Genomic DNA, 18,026 nt, shown 5'->3' with positions numbered 1-18,026 from the left:
CTCACATGCGCCTAGGTCGGGAATTCGAACCCAGGTCGCTGTGGTGAGAAGCGAGTGCACTAACCAATGCACTAACTGGACAACTGGTGGTCGGGGGGGTGGTTTGGGGAAATCACCACTGGGCTTTGAGTCAGTGTATGATTGAACAAGATGTTTAGATCAAGGGATTAGCATTAGACTGTAGTAACTCCTTTTGTTTCTACATTGAGTACCAACTGTAACAAGTCTGTAGATATACACTGAATCCCCAGCGGTAGAAAACGGTGACACAAGGCTCATGGCTTGAATAAAAGTTGTTGTAAACCATCAGCTGATTTAATTCATATAAAGACTACGGTAATAATATCATTATCTTGAGTTCCAGGCAAACAGAAATATCTTAGTTTTAATTCCTATTAATAGTCAACATTTACTTTTCTTTAGAAACAAAACAGCTGCGAGGTGAGGCCAATCCTGACAAAAGTAATTGGTTTCAAAAAACTTCTATTGGGGTAATCTTTGCTTCTGAAGAGGAAAATGATACATGTGAATCTTAGGCCTCAATATTCAAGCAACTCTTGAGACTTGGAGGCGTGGCAGTTCTGGCCAATGGGATTTGATGCAACTTATGAGAGGGCCTTTGATTGGTGCCCACAATCTCTAAATAGCATTATGGTGTTCATTTTCGTTTTGTAACCTGATTAGCTGAGTTTGTTTTTCAACTGCAAAGGACATGATTTTAAAAAAGACAATAACAAGAGTATCTGCTTGTTACTATGCTGCAGTTTATTTTAAGAGAACTTGTACAACAGCTTCTTATTACAAATCTTTATTGAAGCGAAAGCAATATTATAGGAGTTGTATAACAACTGAACCACATTATTTCAAAGAAAACACACAGATAAGAAAATACAAAATCTTTTGACTACTAAACTTCAAACACAATAAGAAACATCAACAAATGTTCTTCTTTCTCATGCGGCCGGGACAGGTCGCTGTAACGAGTGAAGATGACGTAGGTTTGTAACCTCAGAAAACCGGACCTCACACGTTTTGGGATTAACAGCAACAACAAAGTCCGCCTCGCTGTCCATCACCCGTAAGACGTGGTAGAGGAACCTGTCAGGATTTTTGTCCCCTTGGAAAATTGAACCACCATAAAAACGCTGAAATATTCCTAAAAAGAAAGAACTAATAAGATGATGTTGTATGATTTCATGAAAAAATGGAATGCATGTGCATGCAGTAATAAATATGCAAACATGGAAAGCAAAATTAATGAACTTTGAATATAGTTGATAAAATCAAAACAACAAGTAGCAAAATTAACAATAAAAATCAGGTGTTTGTCACCTTTGAGGGAGAAACAAAAGATTTAAATTCATCAATTTTTTTATTATAAAATTTAAGACTGATACATTTTAGGTTTAATCAAAGAGCCATCACAGAATATGATGCAGGCCCCTTATGAGAGCATCTTTGACAGAGAGAAAAATTAGATGGCATGGTAAAAGTCAAGAGCTATGACTATGCAAATATGAGTGGTAATAAGACATGTTGCTTGCATACGTTAAACATTTTCTCTGAAAAGTTCTAATACTTGTATTTATTTATTTTTAACGTTAAGAGGATACCTTACCTTTTGGTGCTATATCACAAGCTTTCGTAACTTTCCCAGAGTCGCTTTCTATGGCAACCAGAGACCACGCCCAGTTTTCATCAAACCAAAGCCCTGGGGAGAAAGCATACAGCATCTCTGGAAGAAAAAAATACTGATAAACCCCTTGTCTGATATTGCATTTACTAACGTTTATATATATCAAGAGTGTTGCCAAGCAAGATATGCCAACGCTTGTCTTTTATTACTTTAGTCAAAAAGGGGCATAACACAATAACTGTTAAAGCCAGAGTTATGGGCCTTGCTATACACTTGCATATTTTCTCTGGAAACATGAGTACCAAGTTTCTCAAAGTTTTTGACAATATCTCAACTTTTCCAAAAAAACAACAACAGACCAGCTGACAATCAACTCTGTGATTTTGATGTTTTTAAGTTTCTAGAGACTAAAATCATTTTTAAATAATGTAATTCAGTGTCATACATACAGTATCTCTTTAAAATTGTTGAGTTTTTTAGTTTATAAGTTTATTAATAATGCATTTAATCAGACAAAATACATGATATGTCATGTTTGTAATGTTCTAATAGTTAACTTAAGGTAAATCTGTATGCAAAAGAGATCAAAGCAAAAGTAAACATAAACAAGAGGGCCCTGAAGGCCCTGAATCGCTCACCTGATCCAATAAAGATCATCAACAATAACATTCTGATCAAGTTCCATGAACATATGGTCATAAATGTGGCCTCTAGAGTGTTAAAATACTTTTCCTATTATTTGACCTGGTGACCTAGTTTTTGACCACACATGACCTAGAGCTAATCAATATAATCATTCTGACTAAGTTTCATTGACATGCAGTCATAAATGTGACCTATGATTTGACCTAATGACCTAGAGTTTGACCGCACATGACCCAGATTTAAACTTGACTTAGAGATTATTAATATAAACATTCTGACCAACTTTCATAAAGAAACATTTATAAATGTGACCTCTAGAGTGTTAACAAGCTTTTCCTTAAATTTGACCTGGTGACCTATTTTTGACTGCACATGACCCAGATGCGAACTTGGCCTAGAGGTAATCAATATAAACATTCTGACCAAGATTCCCGATGATACAGTCATAAATGTGACCTCTAGAGTGCTAACAAGCTTTTCCTATGATTTGACCTTATGACCTAGTTTTTGACCACACATGACCGAGTTTTGAACTTGACTTAGAGATTATTTATTTAAACATTCTGACCATCTTTCATGAAGAAACCTTTAAAAATGTGACCTCCAGAGTGTTAACAAGCTTTTCCTTTAATTTGACCTGGTGACCTAGTTTTTGACCGCACATGACCCAGATTCGAACTTGGCCTAGAACTAATCAATATAAACATTCTGACTAAGTTTCATGAACATACAGTCATAAATGTGACCTCTAGAGTGCTAACAAGCTTTTCCTATGATTTGGCCTGGTGACCTAGTTTTTGACAGCACATAACCCAGATTTAAACTTGGCTTAGAGAGTATCAATATAAACATTCTGACCAACTTTCATGAAGATACAGTTATAAATGAGACCTCTAGAGTGTTAACAAGATATTCATTCAATTTGACCTGGTGACCTAGTTTTTGACCGCACATGACCCAGAATCGAACTTGGCCTGGAAAGTATTAATATTAACATTCTGACCAAGTTTCCTGAAGATACAGTCATAAATGTGACCTCTATAGTGTTAACAAGCTTTTCCTTTAATTTGACCTGGTGACCTAGTTTTTAACCCCAGACGACCCAATATCAAACTCATCCAAGATTTTATTGAGGGTAACATTCTGACCAAATTTAATTAAGATAGCGGTCAAATTGTCACCTCTAGAGTGTTAACAGTCAAATTGTTGACGACGGACGGCGGACACAGGGCGATCACAATAGCTCACCTTGATACTATAAGAGTCCAAATGAGTCATGCTTTGTTCTGTTATATACTTGTGAAACAAAGCAACTTTTGAAAATTCACAGGTTTAAGGACATTATCCATTGTATTGCTCATGCATAGATATGGAGATTGAAGGAGGTAAATAACAATTGTTTATTGAATATTTCTATACCATTTTTACCACCTACCCATATGACATCTGAAAATGTAATTTGAGTATTGTTTACTGCTGTCCTCAATAATAATTCAATTATTCATTAATTCTGCTATTTATAGCTCTCCACAGATTGTCAAAATGACTGACTATAGTTGTTTTATTTAATATGTAGTTAAAATCACAGTATTCCTAAATAACACTTGAATCCCTCTCAATGTAATATGTGAATTTTTTCTTGGTTGTTGCAATATAAACATCACCAATGTAACAAAATTAAGGTCATTATTGTTGTTATTTAAGCCAGATCTGCTTCACCCACATTTGGTGTCTTCTTCTAATGGCAAGTAACTGGGGATATATGAAAGAAGTACTTACTTCCGGCCCCGGGGTAGGAGTGCATGGACATGAACGTATAGCTGCTCACATCTAGTTCCACATAGCCTAAGTAGTCCCTGAAATTAGTCATTAATGTTGTATTAAAAGTTTAAACACTTTCTTTTAGCTTGAATGTGACAAAAGCTAATATCTTATAGAATTGTGTTCAAGTCTGTTTCCTGGGTAGATATCAGTACTGGTGTCCGCTTTGAGAGGCCATAAGGAAGTTCTATGGTTGGGGATCAAACCCACACCTGAGACACTCATGCCATAAGTCCAGTCTCATCCCTTCTACTGTTTAATGTCATCTCACAACGTAACATGTGCCTTGCTGGTTGATTAAGTGTATTTTATACACACCATCAGTAAATTATCCAATTAGGCTTCAGAGCAGGGAGGGCATTATGCACCAGTCAATTGAAACCCCAGGTCCGGGGAATAGCTGGGACTTTGACTTTCAGTTAAGTCAATTCCAGGTAAAATCCACGCCTTGTGCGGACGAACTGCTGGTCGAATCCCCGCCAATTGCCCCGCACCCCAGGGACCCTAGGTAAGGCCCATTCGACGCTATTTTTGGCACAAGGACAAAACCACCACATTCACCTGGCAATGAGGGCCCACCTGGAAGGTAAATACACTGCCCATTTCCCCAGCTATCCCCGGTATACCCCCTAAACCTAGGGGGTCAGTGGTTACAATTGACTGGTGCATTACCATAAACATGTGGTAAAATTCAACCCTGTGATAAAAATTGCATTAATGAAGATGTTTTAATCTCAACTTAACATAGCTACACAGGCATTCAAGAATGAAAAAAACACATAGCAAGTAGGGCTTCATATCTAATTTAGTTTTCCATACCCCTGAAATCCCTATAATATTTCAAATTAAACCCACCCCTTAAAAAGGTCAAAGTTGTAAATCCTAGCATTGAGCTCATCTGCCGCGTTCTCGTTGCCGAGTAGGGCATGGACTTTCTTGTAGTCATCCATGTTTGTCTCCAGCCACTGGTAGTTAACATACAGGCCCTCTGGGACGGACGCTCGCTTCTGATAGTTGGAGCTTGAGAGGATACCAGCCTCCAAGATGAATGATCCTGCCACAGGGAGGAAATGTTTTCATATTCAATAAATGTTGATATATATTTTTTTTTTATTGTGAAAGCACATTTAACGTGACCACATTTAACAAATAATAGGTCATTTTGAACTGCATTAAATATTATTTCAGTAAACTCATGACAGACTTCTACAATAAAAGTTCAATTGTCTTAATCTAAAGTCAAACAAATTAATACCCTCCTTATCTGATGGAAGTATCCGGAAGGCAGCGGATGAGCCGTCGGTGTACCATGACAGGCCGTTGACTGCATTTCCGTCAAAATCAAATAAACCACCATACTCAACAAGACTCCCATTCAGAGACCCAATGGTGTAAGGAACGCTTGCTGCAATTTCTCTAGTCCCAGTGGGGTGCATAAGAACAGTGGACGTGTTACGCCAGTTGTTGATCGCAATGACCTCATCAGCAATGAATTTTGCGTCTCTTCCGCCCGAAGGATCGTCAAGGCCAAAGGCGTAACTCTGGAGCATTTCAAGTTTCCCTGACACCGTGTCAACAGAAACGTAGTGGCTTCTATGGGGCTCAAACGGGTTGTAAGCAAACCCGTACAATGTAGTTCCAGATGATTCTTTTTCAGTTTTGTACTTTGAATCGTAAAACTTTTTCAACTTGAGCGCCCTCTTGAGTGGTAGCAGTTTTCTTTGGTCATATCGGCTTCTGGAGAGTTTTAAAGTTTTCGTGTTTTTGGCCATTTTGGAAATTTGGATATCGGCACACTGAAGGAATGGTGTCTCCCCAGGTTTGTGGGCATTGTAGCGGGCTCGGATCACACAGTGCTCACATTCCATGTCTGGGATATTCTGAAATGGTCAACAATGGTTTTAAGACTTATTTTTTATCAATATTTAAGAACAACTTTTTAAGCCTAATAAGAAAGTTACAGACTTTGTCAGAATCAAAGCACTGAAATCACTGCAATGAAAGCATCAAAGCACTTAAATCACAGAAATTTCAGAGTCAGAGCACTGAACTCACTGAACTGTCAGAATCAAAGCACTGAAATCATTGAAATGTCATAATTAAAGCACTGAAATCACTGAAATAAAAGCATCAAAGCACTGAAATCACTAAAATGTCAGAATCAAAGAACTGAAATTACTGAACTGTCAGAATCAAAGCACTAAAAACACTGAAATCACTAAAATGTCAGAAACAAAGCACTGAAATGTCTGAAACAAAGCACTGAAATCATTGAAATGTAAGAAACAAAGCACTGAAGTGCTCACTCACAATGATAGCTGTATAGTTTTCCTGGTAATCCTGAGAATGGACGTACTTGTCTGTGACCACTGTCAGCGTTGTAAACTCTGTACTGTTCTCATTAGGGGCTATTCCTATGTCCATGTAACCTGGAAAAATGTATCTTAAATAATTACTGACAAGTATTATTGATATTTATTCTTTTTACTCACAGGAGTGTAGAAGGCAGATGGGTTTTTTCCAGTAAAGCCTTTTTTTTAAGTAGTCATATTTTTGGAAAGTGGGTAGGGTCACGTTGAGTCAAAGTTGTAACCAAACACTTTTGGGCCTTTCATCAATCTCCTTGGAGTTGACAGCTGAAAACGCTCCTATGAGAGGTATGATAGCACTACTAGGATTCCTGACGAAACAGCCTTCTGGGTTCCTGTTTACAAATGGTCTCTAGTTTAAAATTCAGACTCACACACAAAGAAACAAAAAAACATTTATATTACATATTTTCTACCTAATCTGTGTAAATGATGGTGAATCATTCATGTGGTAATAAGTTCAGCATCAATGCTCTGCTAAAAAGAAAGTTGCAGTTCTGAGACTGGAGTCTGAACTCAGACTTGGGATTATTCATAAACATGGGCCAGAATGACTTTAGTACCCCGTTCCCTTACACCTTCCTGCTATATTTTATTTATAGTTTAAAATTAATTGTGATATTAGAAGTTATAAGGTTAGTTTTGTAAGTGGTCCGGTATAGGATATACGGGGCAAAGGAAACCATATTGGGTGAGAGCTTGAACCCAAATATGGTTTCCTGCTACTCGAATATCCCATATCAACCCTTTAACGTATATATAACATCAACAACCTGTTATCATTGATCAGTTTATGGGAAAATATTTCATTTATTCATCGGTATTGGAAAATAGATGCCATTGTGGTACGAAATAAAGATTAGTGACTCAATATGGAAAAATATGGGTCACTGTGTGAACCCATCTTGGACCAATGGCGATGAGTAATTCATGTTGAAAGTGTGATAAACTAGAATTAAAATATGTTTCACAGCGTCAACTTCCATCACTTACCAGGGAAACCGGGCTCATAATGATTATAGTTTTGCTGCCATTGGAAGAAAACAGTTTGTCCCGGAGCGTACATCACTTTTGGTGTCTCTATAGGCTGGCCTCCGCATGGTAACTTGTGCCTTGTACATGTTGGGCTGCCAGACTGAATATACATAAGATGTCTGTTTAATATTAGTTGATGGTGTCTCTATAGGCTGGCCCCCACTTGGTGTCTCATGTCTGAAACATGTTTGGCTGCCTGACTGAATAGTCAAGAGATGTTTTTTTTAATATTGGTTGAAGTGTTGTTGCAAATGGAAGAAAATGGTTTGTCCTGGGGCGTTCATCACTCCTAGTGTCTGTATAGGCTGGCCTCCTCATGAGGACTCGTGCCTGGTACATGTCCGGCTGCCTGACTAGATATACAAGATATCTTTGTTGAAGCTTTGTTAGAAATGGTAGAAAACAGTCTGCGCCAGAGCGTAGGTAGCCCGCCCCGTCTCAATAGACTGGCATACCCGCAGAAGTTTATGAATATGCATGCACTGTTTTAATCAAAGTAGTTGCCAACTGAAAAAAAGACAGTTTGCCTGTGTGCATATATCATCCGCAGGGTCCCTTTACGCTGGCCTTTGCACTGGGGCTCATCATGTTAAGATGAAACAAATATCTCTCATTAAAAACAACAAACAAATGAAGAATCTGTTACCTTGGAGATATCCATGTCTCCCCGTTGCCTAGGCGACATGAGGCACAGATGACAGCACGCCTGGTGGACAAACACCAACAGTAGAAATATTCCTAGCTCCCTCATGTTGCAATAAGTACAGAGATGTGCTATAGGATTATGTTCAAATAGGTATCCACTAGGCAATTTTATCCACAAGGCAATTTGTATGTGTACTGATATCATGACCTATATCATAAGATATGTTCTTATTATTTATGAAAATTTATCAGTGATTGACCTGATAGCTGTCAACTTGTACTTTTAATACAGGACTGTCTTTCTACATTTGGGGAATAAAGCCAGGGTCATGAGAATGAGTTTCATTATTTTGCTAAAAAGGGGAATTTTGCAAGTTGACAGAAACAAAACCTTTTTTTGTGCAAATTGATATAGTATACATGTATAAAAACAGTTCACAATGTAGTGTCATTGATAAATGATTTTTTTTCTATTAAAATTTGACCTGCAATCATTTTTCAAGGGCTAACATTTTTGAGACTGATGGGAAATTTTCCAAATTTAGGAAAAAACGTGTATTACGTTTGAGGATTTGGGCCTTATATCAGCTCCAAAATTCTTCAAAAGACAGCCCTCTTACAGAATTTTTTTTTACATGAAAGGCTTGTGATACTGTGAATATCAAGACAATGGTGTTTCTTAAATTGTTTGTTTGGGTTTTTTTCAAGAACAAAATGGTGTTTCTTCTTATGATCGCAAAGGTGTTTCTTTTTAAAACACCATAAATTACAGGCTTGTTTTTTTTCAAGAACTCAATGGGGTTTCTTTTCAAGAAGCCCTTTGCGTTGTTCAGTTTCCCATAATTTTATAGATGGTGTTTCTTTTCAAGAGGGAATTAATAAGTTTATTTTCAAGAACACAATGTTTCTAAATTCAAACTCCAAAATATATCGACCAATATAATAGATGTTATATATTGTGTTTTGCCATACTCAGTTATTACCAGTTATCTTGTTTGTGGTCAAAAGATCACATGAACTTGATAACAATGTTCTATTTGAGGCTTAAGACTTGTCAACCAGATACAAGAACAGACAGATAATTTACAAACTTTGATGCAGAGACATGAGCTTCTGGTATAGAAAGTTAATATTTTGAAACAACCATGGCCAAAAAATTAGTGTAGCAAATTCTACTTTCACAACCACATTTTTAATCACAAATATTTTGTGCAAAGACTTTTATGCGCTTAAATTCTTTATAAATCTTTTCAAAAATTACATTATCATTCCTTCTTCAATTCTTATTATACTACTTTAGTAAGTCGGTAGATTACTTTATCAAATTCATTAATAACAACTAACAATTATTATTATTTTTTTATTATCCTCAAGCCGCACAACAACAACAACAACAACTATAAATACACTTATATGTAAATGATTAAAATAAATTAATAATGAAATTAGTATCCATATGACCATCTGAACGGATTGAAACTGATAAAGTGGAGATGTATGTGTAGGCTTAGAAAGTCATGCACTGTAGCACAAGGAGCATATTAAATACAAATATTGGCGAGCCTTATATTCAAGTTTAAAGGTAAATTTGCAAAACACATTAAACTCTATTGCATCATTTACATTTATAATAGCTACTGATGTACAAGCTCACATACATGTGTTTCGCATTTTGGATTATTGTGTTTACGTGGAAATATATGTTATTGCCCAAATTAAAGCTACAGTTTAATATCTGTAAAAATATGGCACATGACATTGTACAAGTTGCATTGTAAAGATAATTGTTAAATATTTGAGTAAGCAATAATAAACATTACTACATTTTCTGAGTGTTGACCCTCAAGTATACACATGCTGCAATTATTAACATTTGTGTAAAGTTTCATAACTTCGTCACAATATCTGAAATGCTTATGAAGACATGACCAGACCTATATTAAAGTTTTAACGTGCTGCAAATACCACTGTGACACCAAGGTTATGCTTTAGTTAAAATACCCAGACAAATTTAAAAAGAGCTAACATCGAGTGTCTGCAACAGTGACAAATCATACAAAAGGTGAACAAATTTTAACGATCAAAAGTTAGTAATTTATCATGATAATGGGATTGAAATTGCTTAAGATAAATACTAAGGGTTGAGGGTTCTATATCCAAATAGATAACAAGAGGGCCACAGAGCAAAACCAACGCCCATCTGTTTATTTCTCTGTCAAACAAGGGGCAGTACTTGACAGTTATTAAAGCCAGAATGATAGGCCTTGCTATAAATGTATATTTTGTCCCTGGCAACAAATTTCAGTGGAATATCTTTAAACAATTTCTGATGTATGGCCAAAGTTTAAATTTGTGTACAGTGATGCCGCTGACACCAACAACGACATAGACTACATCAAAGCAACGCCACCCCCCCCCCCTTTAAGACAAGCTTCTAAGTATAAGGATGAAGTATAAATGCTCCAATTGTACTGATATATCATATATAAACCATAACCTTTCAAGATTGAAAACCTGAAATATTGTAGCAGTGAGTGACCTAAATGCCATGCTAGTTAAACAATAAACTGTTTACATTCACATGAAAACTAGAGACAATAACATACTTATGCTCGAGATTCAGTAAAGACTATTGACAAAAATTAATAAATATAATGTCAAAGGCAAAAGCCTGATACTAAACTACATAACAACAGTTTTGGCTTAATAAATACCAATATACATGAACACAATGCACAATGTTGAGACAAATAAAGCTTTCATAAATTTTAAATGGCACATTAACAATTCAATGGCAAGATTTTTTTTTCAAAACATAACATTTGTAATTATAGAATCTAGGATTTTTAACCATATCACAAATGCCCAAGCCCTACTCTCTACTATTTTGTATTTTCACCGTGTATTTCACATTTTCACGTTAACAAAACTCTTCACATCTGAGCTACATGTAGATGATCTCTTGAGTACATTTATCATCCTATTATCATCATTTATTTCAGTCCTGTGAGAAATCACTTTTCACAAAAAAAAACAAGTGCATGTAAAGTAACGCAACAAACATGTGTTTTGAAAACCACTACCCAGTACACACCACCTTGACACAGGATGCTTTCAGGAAGATACTCAAATATAAATGATACAAAAATATATATCATAATAGACGATTTATGATAATTTCCAGTATAGTTTTCGGAATAAGAATTTTTACTATTGATTATTTGAGATTAGAAAAAGCTAAATGATCAATTAATAATAATATTTTATCATGCATGTATAAACATTGACTATTTTGTGTTTTTATTTCATAGTTTTAAACTGCACTATTTTTTTTCGACATCCATGTTATATCCATTCATCTTGCATAAATTACATAATTAAGAGTACCGGATAACAAAAAAAATAACTGTACTTATTCCTTAAGAAATATAGCATTCAAATCCTTCCCTTAACTCTTTATTTTCTATAGTACAATGCTCTCCTTCAACCACTTCTGCATGAAGTCTTTATGCGACTTGTACCGCACAAGTGTGCCTCTCCCTGAATCAATGTTGATGTTTTCTTTGTCCATATTTCCAAGCATAACAATGCAGGGAATTTAAGAGTTAAATAAAGGATATGTATGAACCAAAAACAAATTTTGATTTCCTGACTATTGCAAAAGTTTTTCACCCAACCTTTTTTTTCACAAACTTTTTACAACAGACTGCCCGCCTGACCGACCAATGGTGACTGCTATATAGTCAAACCCTGTTGGCTCAAACTCCCAGGGACCCGCAAAAAAAGCCCTCGAGCCTCGAAACATTCGAGACAAGCAGAAATGTTTATATTCGGTATAAAGAAATCAGTCCTTTAGATCCAGTTCAAGCAAATGAAGGATTCGAGTCAAGCGAGTTCGAGCCAACGGGGAACGACTGTATCCCTCTTCAAACCTTGTTTTTGTTGGCAATGAAGAACTTTTCTCACATACCATCAATAGTACAATATACAAACTTAAACAGCTAATTGTTAAAACTTAAAGTTTAACATGATATCAAGTAAAAAAGCATACAACATACAAGTAGTTAATTAGATTATGTATTGTACTTTTAACAACAAAAGGAGAAAAAACATGAGTTTGTCCATTGAAAACTCTTCTAACCAATATTCCTTCAAATCTCCAAGTGATGCTTACCATCCTGGTCGTAAAACTATCCATTCAAACTTCAGATAATCTCTCCAAAAACACCTCTAGGCCAGAAACCCCCACCGCACCCAAATATAATATTGTAACAATAAAGATAATAGATAAAATACATGTTTGTATAAAGTAGGCTTTTTTATTGGCTTTAAAAACTTGAAATGATATTATGCTTATTTGTGGTTAAAAAAGCGAACAAATTTTAAATCTCAAATAAATCAACCTCAAACACATAGTTTAGATTTATAGTCATCCAAAATACATGCAAATATTTTTAATCAACAAATAACAATCCTTTAGACTGATACAATATCATATGGGCACGCCTTATGTCAAAATTCAAAGTTCTGGTGAATGTATTTATAAGATAACTATATTATTTAAACATACTTATGAATCACCTCCCTTCTAAGTTCTCACCACGAGTCCATGGTCTATCCAGTACTTCCATGTATGTTGAAGCGCACCTGGGGGCTATCCGAGCCCAGATTCAGGTGACACCCAGGCAGTGGCTCTCCGTGGGCAAGACAGATATCGGGTGGGGATATCCCATGGATGGGGTACGTGTCGGGCATCACCCCTATCAGGGCCTGAACGGGTGAGGATCGGGAGTGGTTGTTCACCTTGTCTTCAACGCTCAATAGGTTCATCTCTACATCAGAGTCGGAGGCTAAAAGCACAGATTTTTTGTTGAAAATTTCTTCAAGCCGAGAAATGTATGTATACGACAGGGAGTGCCACTTGGCATTTTTGCCAGAATACACATTTTAGTAAATAATGTTAATGAAGGTTGTCAAATGCGCAAACATCAAGGTGAACAACATTCAACGTTTAACATAAGGCAGAGCATTTTCACTTTTTTCAAAATATTTGATTACCCTGGAAATCAGTTATCCAGTTGCTGGAAAGTGCAAATAATTCCAGCGAAATGGTTATAGTCATTCAAGCCCAGATTCTTATGAAATTAGGCTTGATCGACCCTAGCTGTGCTCACATATTGAAATAAATAACAAAATCAGTCGATGTACAAACAGGAAATATTTATAGAATGGAAATATTTGCAGTCTAATTCCGAAAAATACATGAGAAAAGGTTACATGTAGCTATTTCAATTTCAAACTGCTTGTTATTTTTAATAGCTAATGCCATCCAAAACCAATTTGTTATGTCTCATTTTTTTCAATTCAATTTTCAAAACTGGTTCAAGTTATTGACAAATGACAAAACATATGTAATGTACAGGATAAGACACGGTTGACCGTTGACCATCGCTTTCGGTTGAAAAATAAATACCCTCAGGCAATTATTCTACGCACTGGAGTAATTATAAACCAAAAGCCATGGTCAACCATGTATTATTTTATAATTAACAGTCAACTTAAGTAAACCTTACCATGTTCCCTTACTTCATAAACCTTGGAATATTTATTTTTTTAATTATTTTTAGAATTATTCAATGTGCCAGAAATAATACCTGTTTTCCGGTTGAGGCATAAGAAATGAAATAAACATGAAAAATAAGGTCCTTATTGCTATATATCAGAAAATGATGCTTTTGTGATACAGCCGATTATTCGGATAATCGATCAATCAGGGTCTCCGCTTGCCCATCACTACTATCAAGTATTACAAATTTGAAGCCTACGTGTTAAAATTCCCAATATTTTAAGGCCAGGCCTCATCTCAATTTCTGCTGAAAAAAATCCTGTTAGGGGGTGTAAGTTCCATTAGTCTAGGTCAGCAACTTCTAGAGTAATCATGCAGTTTTAGAAATATACGAGACTTAAAACTCAATTTGGGGAAATTGTGTGCAGTCTACTTTGTTCAGTTTGTTCATCACTTTCACTTGTTAACTTCAACAAACCTTCATCACTTTCCTCCACCTCCTCCTGCAAACAGTCAACAGGTACCTCGCCTGCAGTGGATCGTCTGTGGCCCGCAGGGATGTTACCATGGTGTGGAGACAGTTGGGCCAGGGTGCGTCTCAGGTCCCCCTCCCTCCCATCTGCACTCCCCTGAGAGGGGGCGGATGGGTCACTGTGCTTACATGCCCCTGGTTCCTGGGATATAGAAAGAGTCTAAGGTTTTATGGAAATGATTAGTTAAAAACAATAAGAAGTAACAAGAACAAGAGGCCCACAAGGACCAAGAGCTAAATTTCACATGTGGCATAACAATGAGTGATATATTTACTTTTTGTGTTTACGACATGAAATATAATATGATCTTATTCTGAAACAAACAATTTTTCATTTTATTATAAGGATATTAATTGACAGTTAACTGGGTTTTTTTCCAGAAGGTGTGCAAAATTGTATGCGAATGTAGCGTAATTTCAGAAATTTCGAATTTGTGTCACAGCCCTGTGCACAGTGAAACAGTGAAATATCATTTTTATTTCACCGATAATTTTTTATAAACCACAAGAAAGCGTACTGTAAAAAACTGTCCCTATATCTATTTCGTTGTACCTTGGCTCTGCTGTTGAGGGCATATAGCTTGTTGGTGATGTCTCGTCCCAGGATCGTGTTAAGTACAGTGGCCAGGAAAGGTTCTTTCATGAGCAGGTACTCGAGGGATTGACGAGGCCAGTACATGTACCTGCACAATGACCCTGCATACACTGACACCTGCAGATACATGTACAAATAAGTGATTGAAAATTATACATTAAAGGAAATTTGTATTCTGACTATTTAAACTTAAAGGGACACAATGTAGGTTTACACTTGAAATATTTTATTGCATTATTATGTTTAATTTATCTGACTTTAACAATCAAGACAAAAAATACATATGATTTCATTAATTTGTATACGGTTGAAAAAAAATGAGCCTTTATAAATCAGGTTTTTAATTTAGTTACGTGGCCCAAAATTCCCCAGTAAAACACCACTGCCACTACCACCAATAGCAAGACAAGTGTTATGACTAAGACGCCACTTTTTTTTCTTCCAATAGCACACAAGCTAAAAGCAAGTACACAAGACTGCCAGTACCTGAAACTTCTCATCTCCAGTGACACTACTCTCAAACTCTGGCGAGTCTATAAACTCAGTCTCCTGGATATAGTGCAACAGGTTTTGATGGCTGTAAACCTTCATCCTGAAATACACACATTAGTGGATTGAAACCTAAAATTCTCCTGGATATGGCGCAACAGGTTTTGGTGGCTGTAAACCTTCATTCTGAAATACACACATTAGTGGATTGAGACCTTAAATTCTCCTGAATATGGTGCATCAGGAACAGAAAGGATTGAATGTAATACTTTATGGTTGATAATGGGTTCAAGAAATCATTAAAACATGTAAACAATCTGGGACCAGCCATGTAAACAATTTGCTTAATAAACATACAAAATAAAACTCTTTAGTTTAAATGTTTTACAATGATAGTGAAAAAAGTTATTACAACATCATATTAATCAGGGCTATTCCAGTAAAACATATTTCCCCCAGGAGGAAGGCAATTATTTTAATAGTATATAGCTGGGTGTCTTTTTTCGCTAATTCGGACCTCAAAATGGTTAATTTGCTTCTGTAGGGGGCCGGCATAATTTAAAAGTGATTTTCACCCGCGGGTTATATCTTTAAATGGAATAGCCCTCACTTTCGTTGGCACAAAAGTAATTGAGAGTGTGAGAGTGTGGTATTGTGTTGATATTAAGACAATTCCAGCTGATATTAATACGCACGTTCCAGTTAACAGCATTCCAAGTCTGTCAGTCTTAGTGATTGCCTGAATGGCATAGGCATCCCCCTCATACAGGGTCGACAGGATGCAGAAGTTCTCGTCTGTTAGCTTCTTAAAAAGACGTCTGAAAAAGAGAATCTTTTCATTGAATAGCAATCAGAACACCGAGGCTATTTTCAATCAAAAACAACCTCCGATATATAGCACAATAAGTACCGGTAGAAGTAAATGTAGTCACTACATCTACTTCTACCGGTAATAATCAGATAATTTCTTTATATGGGAAGGCTAATCACATAAAAGAGGTGAAAACCCATTTTGCGGTAAACTGAAGTGCTTACCTAGAGACATTCATGGGCTCAAACACTGCTCTGTATAGCCTCTCCAGATCTTCCTCAAACCGTATAGGTTTCAGATGGTAAAGCAGCAGGAATGTCTGCACCACATTGATCATCATGAAGGCAAAGTTCCAAGAAAAATAGTCTGGAGCACACAGAATCACCCATGACCAAACAGACATCAGTAGGAAACCTGCAGCAAAATTATGAGCCATCAAAACTTAGAAGCACTTAGACAGTTTTGTTTTCAGTTCTCAAATTAACAAAAATCTGGAATTCAGACTGTTATACGTTGTAAGTTTTAGTAAGTAAAATTAATCATCACATGTAACAATGAACAAGTTCAATACACATCATATCATTGAATCTGCTTTAAATTTAGCTTAAATGAGTAAATACATTACAAAATCATATTTTGTAAACTTGCTTAAGCAGCTTTGTAATGGTAAAGCCATATACATGAATACATGTATCAAATCAAATAAGCAGTCTCCTATGCAAATAAAATTTAGTCATCCGATGTTTTCAACGTTAAGACAATGCTGATGATCATTCAACAATGATAGAATTATATATTTGATAATATAAGGTAACCTTCAACAAGCATTCAAACATGTTAATTTCATGGCAGTAAAGTATATGTATACAAATGCATTACCAAACACAAATAGCCCATGCAGGGCTAGAAGTCCATGCTTTACATTGGGACAGAGTAGGCCGAGAAACAGCACACCATTTGCAACCTGAACAAAAAATTATCAAAAAGAAAAACTTATTTACTGGTAAAATTGATCAATACAAATCTAATATTTAGAAGTAATATGTACAATGGCAATTTTTAAGTCATTTTAAGATGTTTTTGTCATTATGGCTCTTTCATTACTATTTTTACAACTACATGTATTAGAAAATATTAAAAAACTGAGACAGTATTCTTATCTTATAGTATCAACTGAACAATATTACATTAGAACACATGCACTGAGTTTATGAACAGTGCTTATTAAGGATTTACCTGAAATAATGGATGATGGGGGACTTTCCACGCATGACAGCCAAAGGTTTGGCTGGAATAGTGGGTTGTAATAAGAGAGTCATTAGCAAACTGAGCATCCTCCACCAAACTCACAACGCTGGCATTCTCCATTGCTCTATCTCCCTCATCACCTATCTGTTTTAAATCATGGATAAAATGTTATTAACATCTGGGAGTGATGTGGTTATTATAATTACATGTTATAAGTTAAAAAAAAAACACACACAACAACATGATAATAATAAATGTAACAGGGCTAAATCATCAAGTTGGACAAAATTATAATAATAATGAAATTATCTGGTTAAAATTAAAAGTATGCTGTGTCGATTTCACTTCATACGAGCAAAAGTAGCATATAAATCAAACACATTTTTAACATTAAATAAAAAAAAACAGTAACACCTACGGACTAAAAAAGTTTTTTTTGCGTTTTGGTTTTGGGTTGCTGCAGAGGCTGAAGGGTAGCACACAACACAACTTGCTATTAGGTAGGTTAACAACCACCATTACATTAACGTCACTTCATCATCTTACTATCCGATATACAATCATGAATATCATTTGGAACGGCTTAAATATAATGTGTAAATGAAGAATATGTAATTATTATACTGATTAAAGT

The 18,026-nt window shown here is 35.8% G+C and overlaps 2 protein-coding genes across 2 annotated transcripts; both read right to left on the bottom strand.

Annotated features, from left to right (window-relative positions):
* Nucleotides 1–764: 764 nt before the first annotated feature.
* LOC128239120 (uncharacterized) lies at nucleotides 765–8,340 on the bottom strand. Its single transcript, XM_052955603.1, has 8 exons — nucleotides 8,153–8,340; nucleotides 7,465–7,606; nucleotides 6,413–6,531; nucleotides 5,358–5,982; nucleotides 4,958–5,156; nucleotides 4,061–4,137; nucleotides 1,619–1,735; nucleotides 765–1,156 (listed from the first exon to the last, which is right to left on the bottom strand). Exons 1-8 carry the CDS (start codon nucleotides 8,255–8,257, stop codon nucleotides 954–956), a joined length of 1,587 nt encoding a protein of 528 aa, XP_052811563.1. The 5' UTR covers nucleotides 8,258–8,340; the 3' UTR covers nucleotides 765–953.
* A 1,163-nt stretch (nucleotides 8,341–9,503) lies between these two features.
* LOC128239191 (blood vessel epicardial substance-like) lies at nucleotides 9,504–17,869 on the bottom strand. The gene is made up of 9 exons (XM_052955705.1): nucleotides 17,811–17,869; nucleotides 17,381–17,536; nucleotides 17,024–17,108; nucleotides 16,369–16,558; nucleotides 16,029–16,151; nucleotides 15,331–15,436; nucleotides 14,803–14,961; nucleotides 14,196–14,391; nucleotides 9,504–13,001 (listed from the first exon to the last, which is right to left on the bottom strand). Exons 2-9 carry the CDS (start codon nucleotides 17,510–17,512, stop codon nucleotides 12,766–12,768), a joined length of 1,227 nt encoding a protein of 408 aa, XP_052811665.1. The 5' UTR covers nucleotides 17,513–17,536; nucleotides 17,811–17,869; the 3' UTR covers nucleotides 9,504–12,765.
* Nucleotides 17,870–18,026: the final 157 nt, after the last annotated feature.

This window comes from Mya arenaria, chromosome 6 (assembly GCF_026914265.1).
Source record: "Mya arenaria isolate MELC-2E11 chromosome 6, ASM2691426v1".
Classification (NCBI taxonomy): domain Eukaryota; kingdom Metazoa; phylum Mollusca; class Bivalvia; order Myida; family Myidae; genus Mya; species Mya arenaria.
Note: the sequence above shows the minus strand (reverse complement) of the source record. Positions and strands in the feature narration are given on the sequence as shown.

Excerpts from the sequence above, each read along its gene's own strand:
- LOC128239120 (XM_052955603.1), bottom strand. The coding sequence starts at position 8,257 with ATGAGGGAGCTAGGAATATTTCTACTGTTGGTGTTTGTCCACCAGGCG. Across the intron at positions 7,607-8,152 it reads GAGACATGGATATCTCCAAG|TCTGGCAGCCCAACATGTAC; the intron begins GTAACAGATTCT and ends ATGTATATTCAG. Across the intron at positions 6,532-7,464 it reads TTATGAGCCCGGTTTCCCTG|GTTACATGGACATAGGAATA; the intron begins GTAAGTGATGGA and ends ACATTTTTCCAG.
- LOC128239191 (XM_052955705.1), bottom strand. The coding sequence starts at position 17,512 with ATGGAGAATGCCAGCGTTGTGAGTTTGGTGGAGGATGCTCAGTTTGCT. Across the intron at positions 15,437-16,028 it reads GGAATGCTGTTAACTGGAAC|GATGAAGGTTTACAGCCATC; the intron begins GTGCGTATTAAT and ends TGTGTATTTCAG. Across the intron at positions 14,962-15,330 it reads CTGGAGATGAGAAGTTTCAG|GTGTCAGTGTATGCAGGGTC; the intron begins GTACTGGCAGTC and ends ATGTATCTGCAG.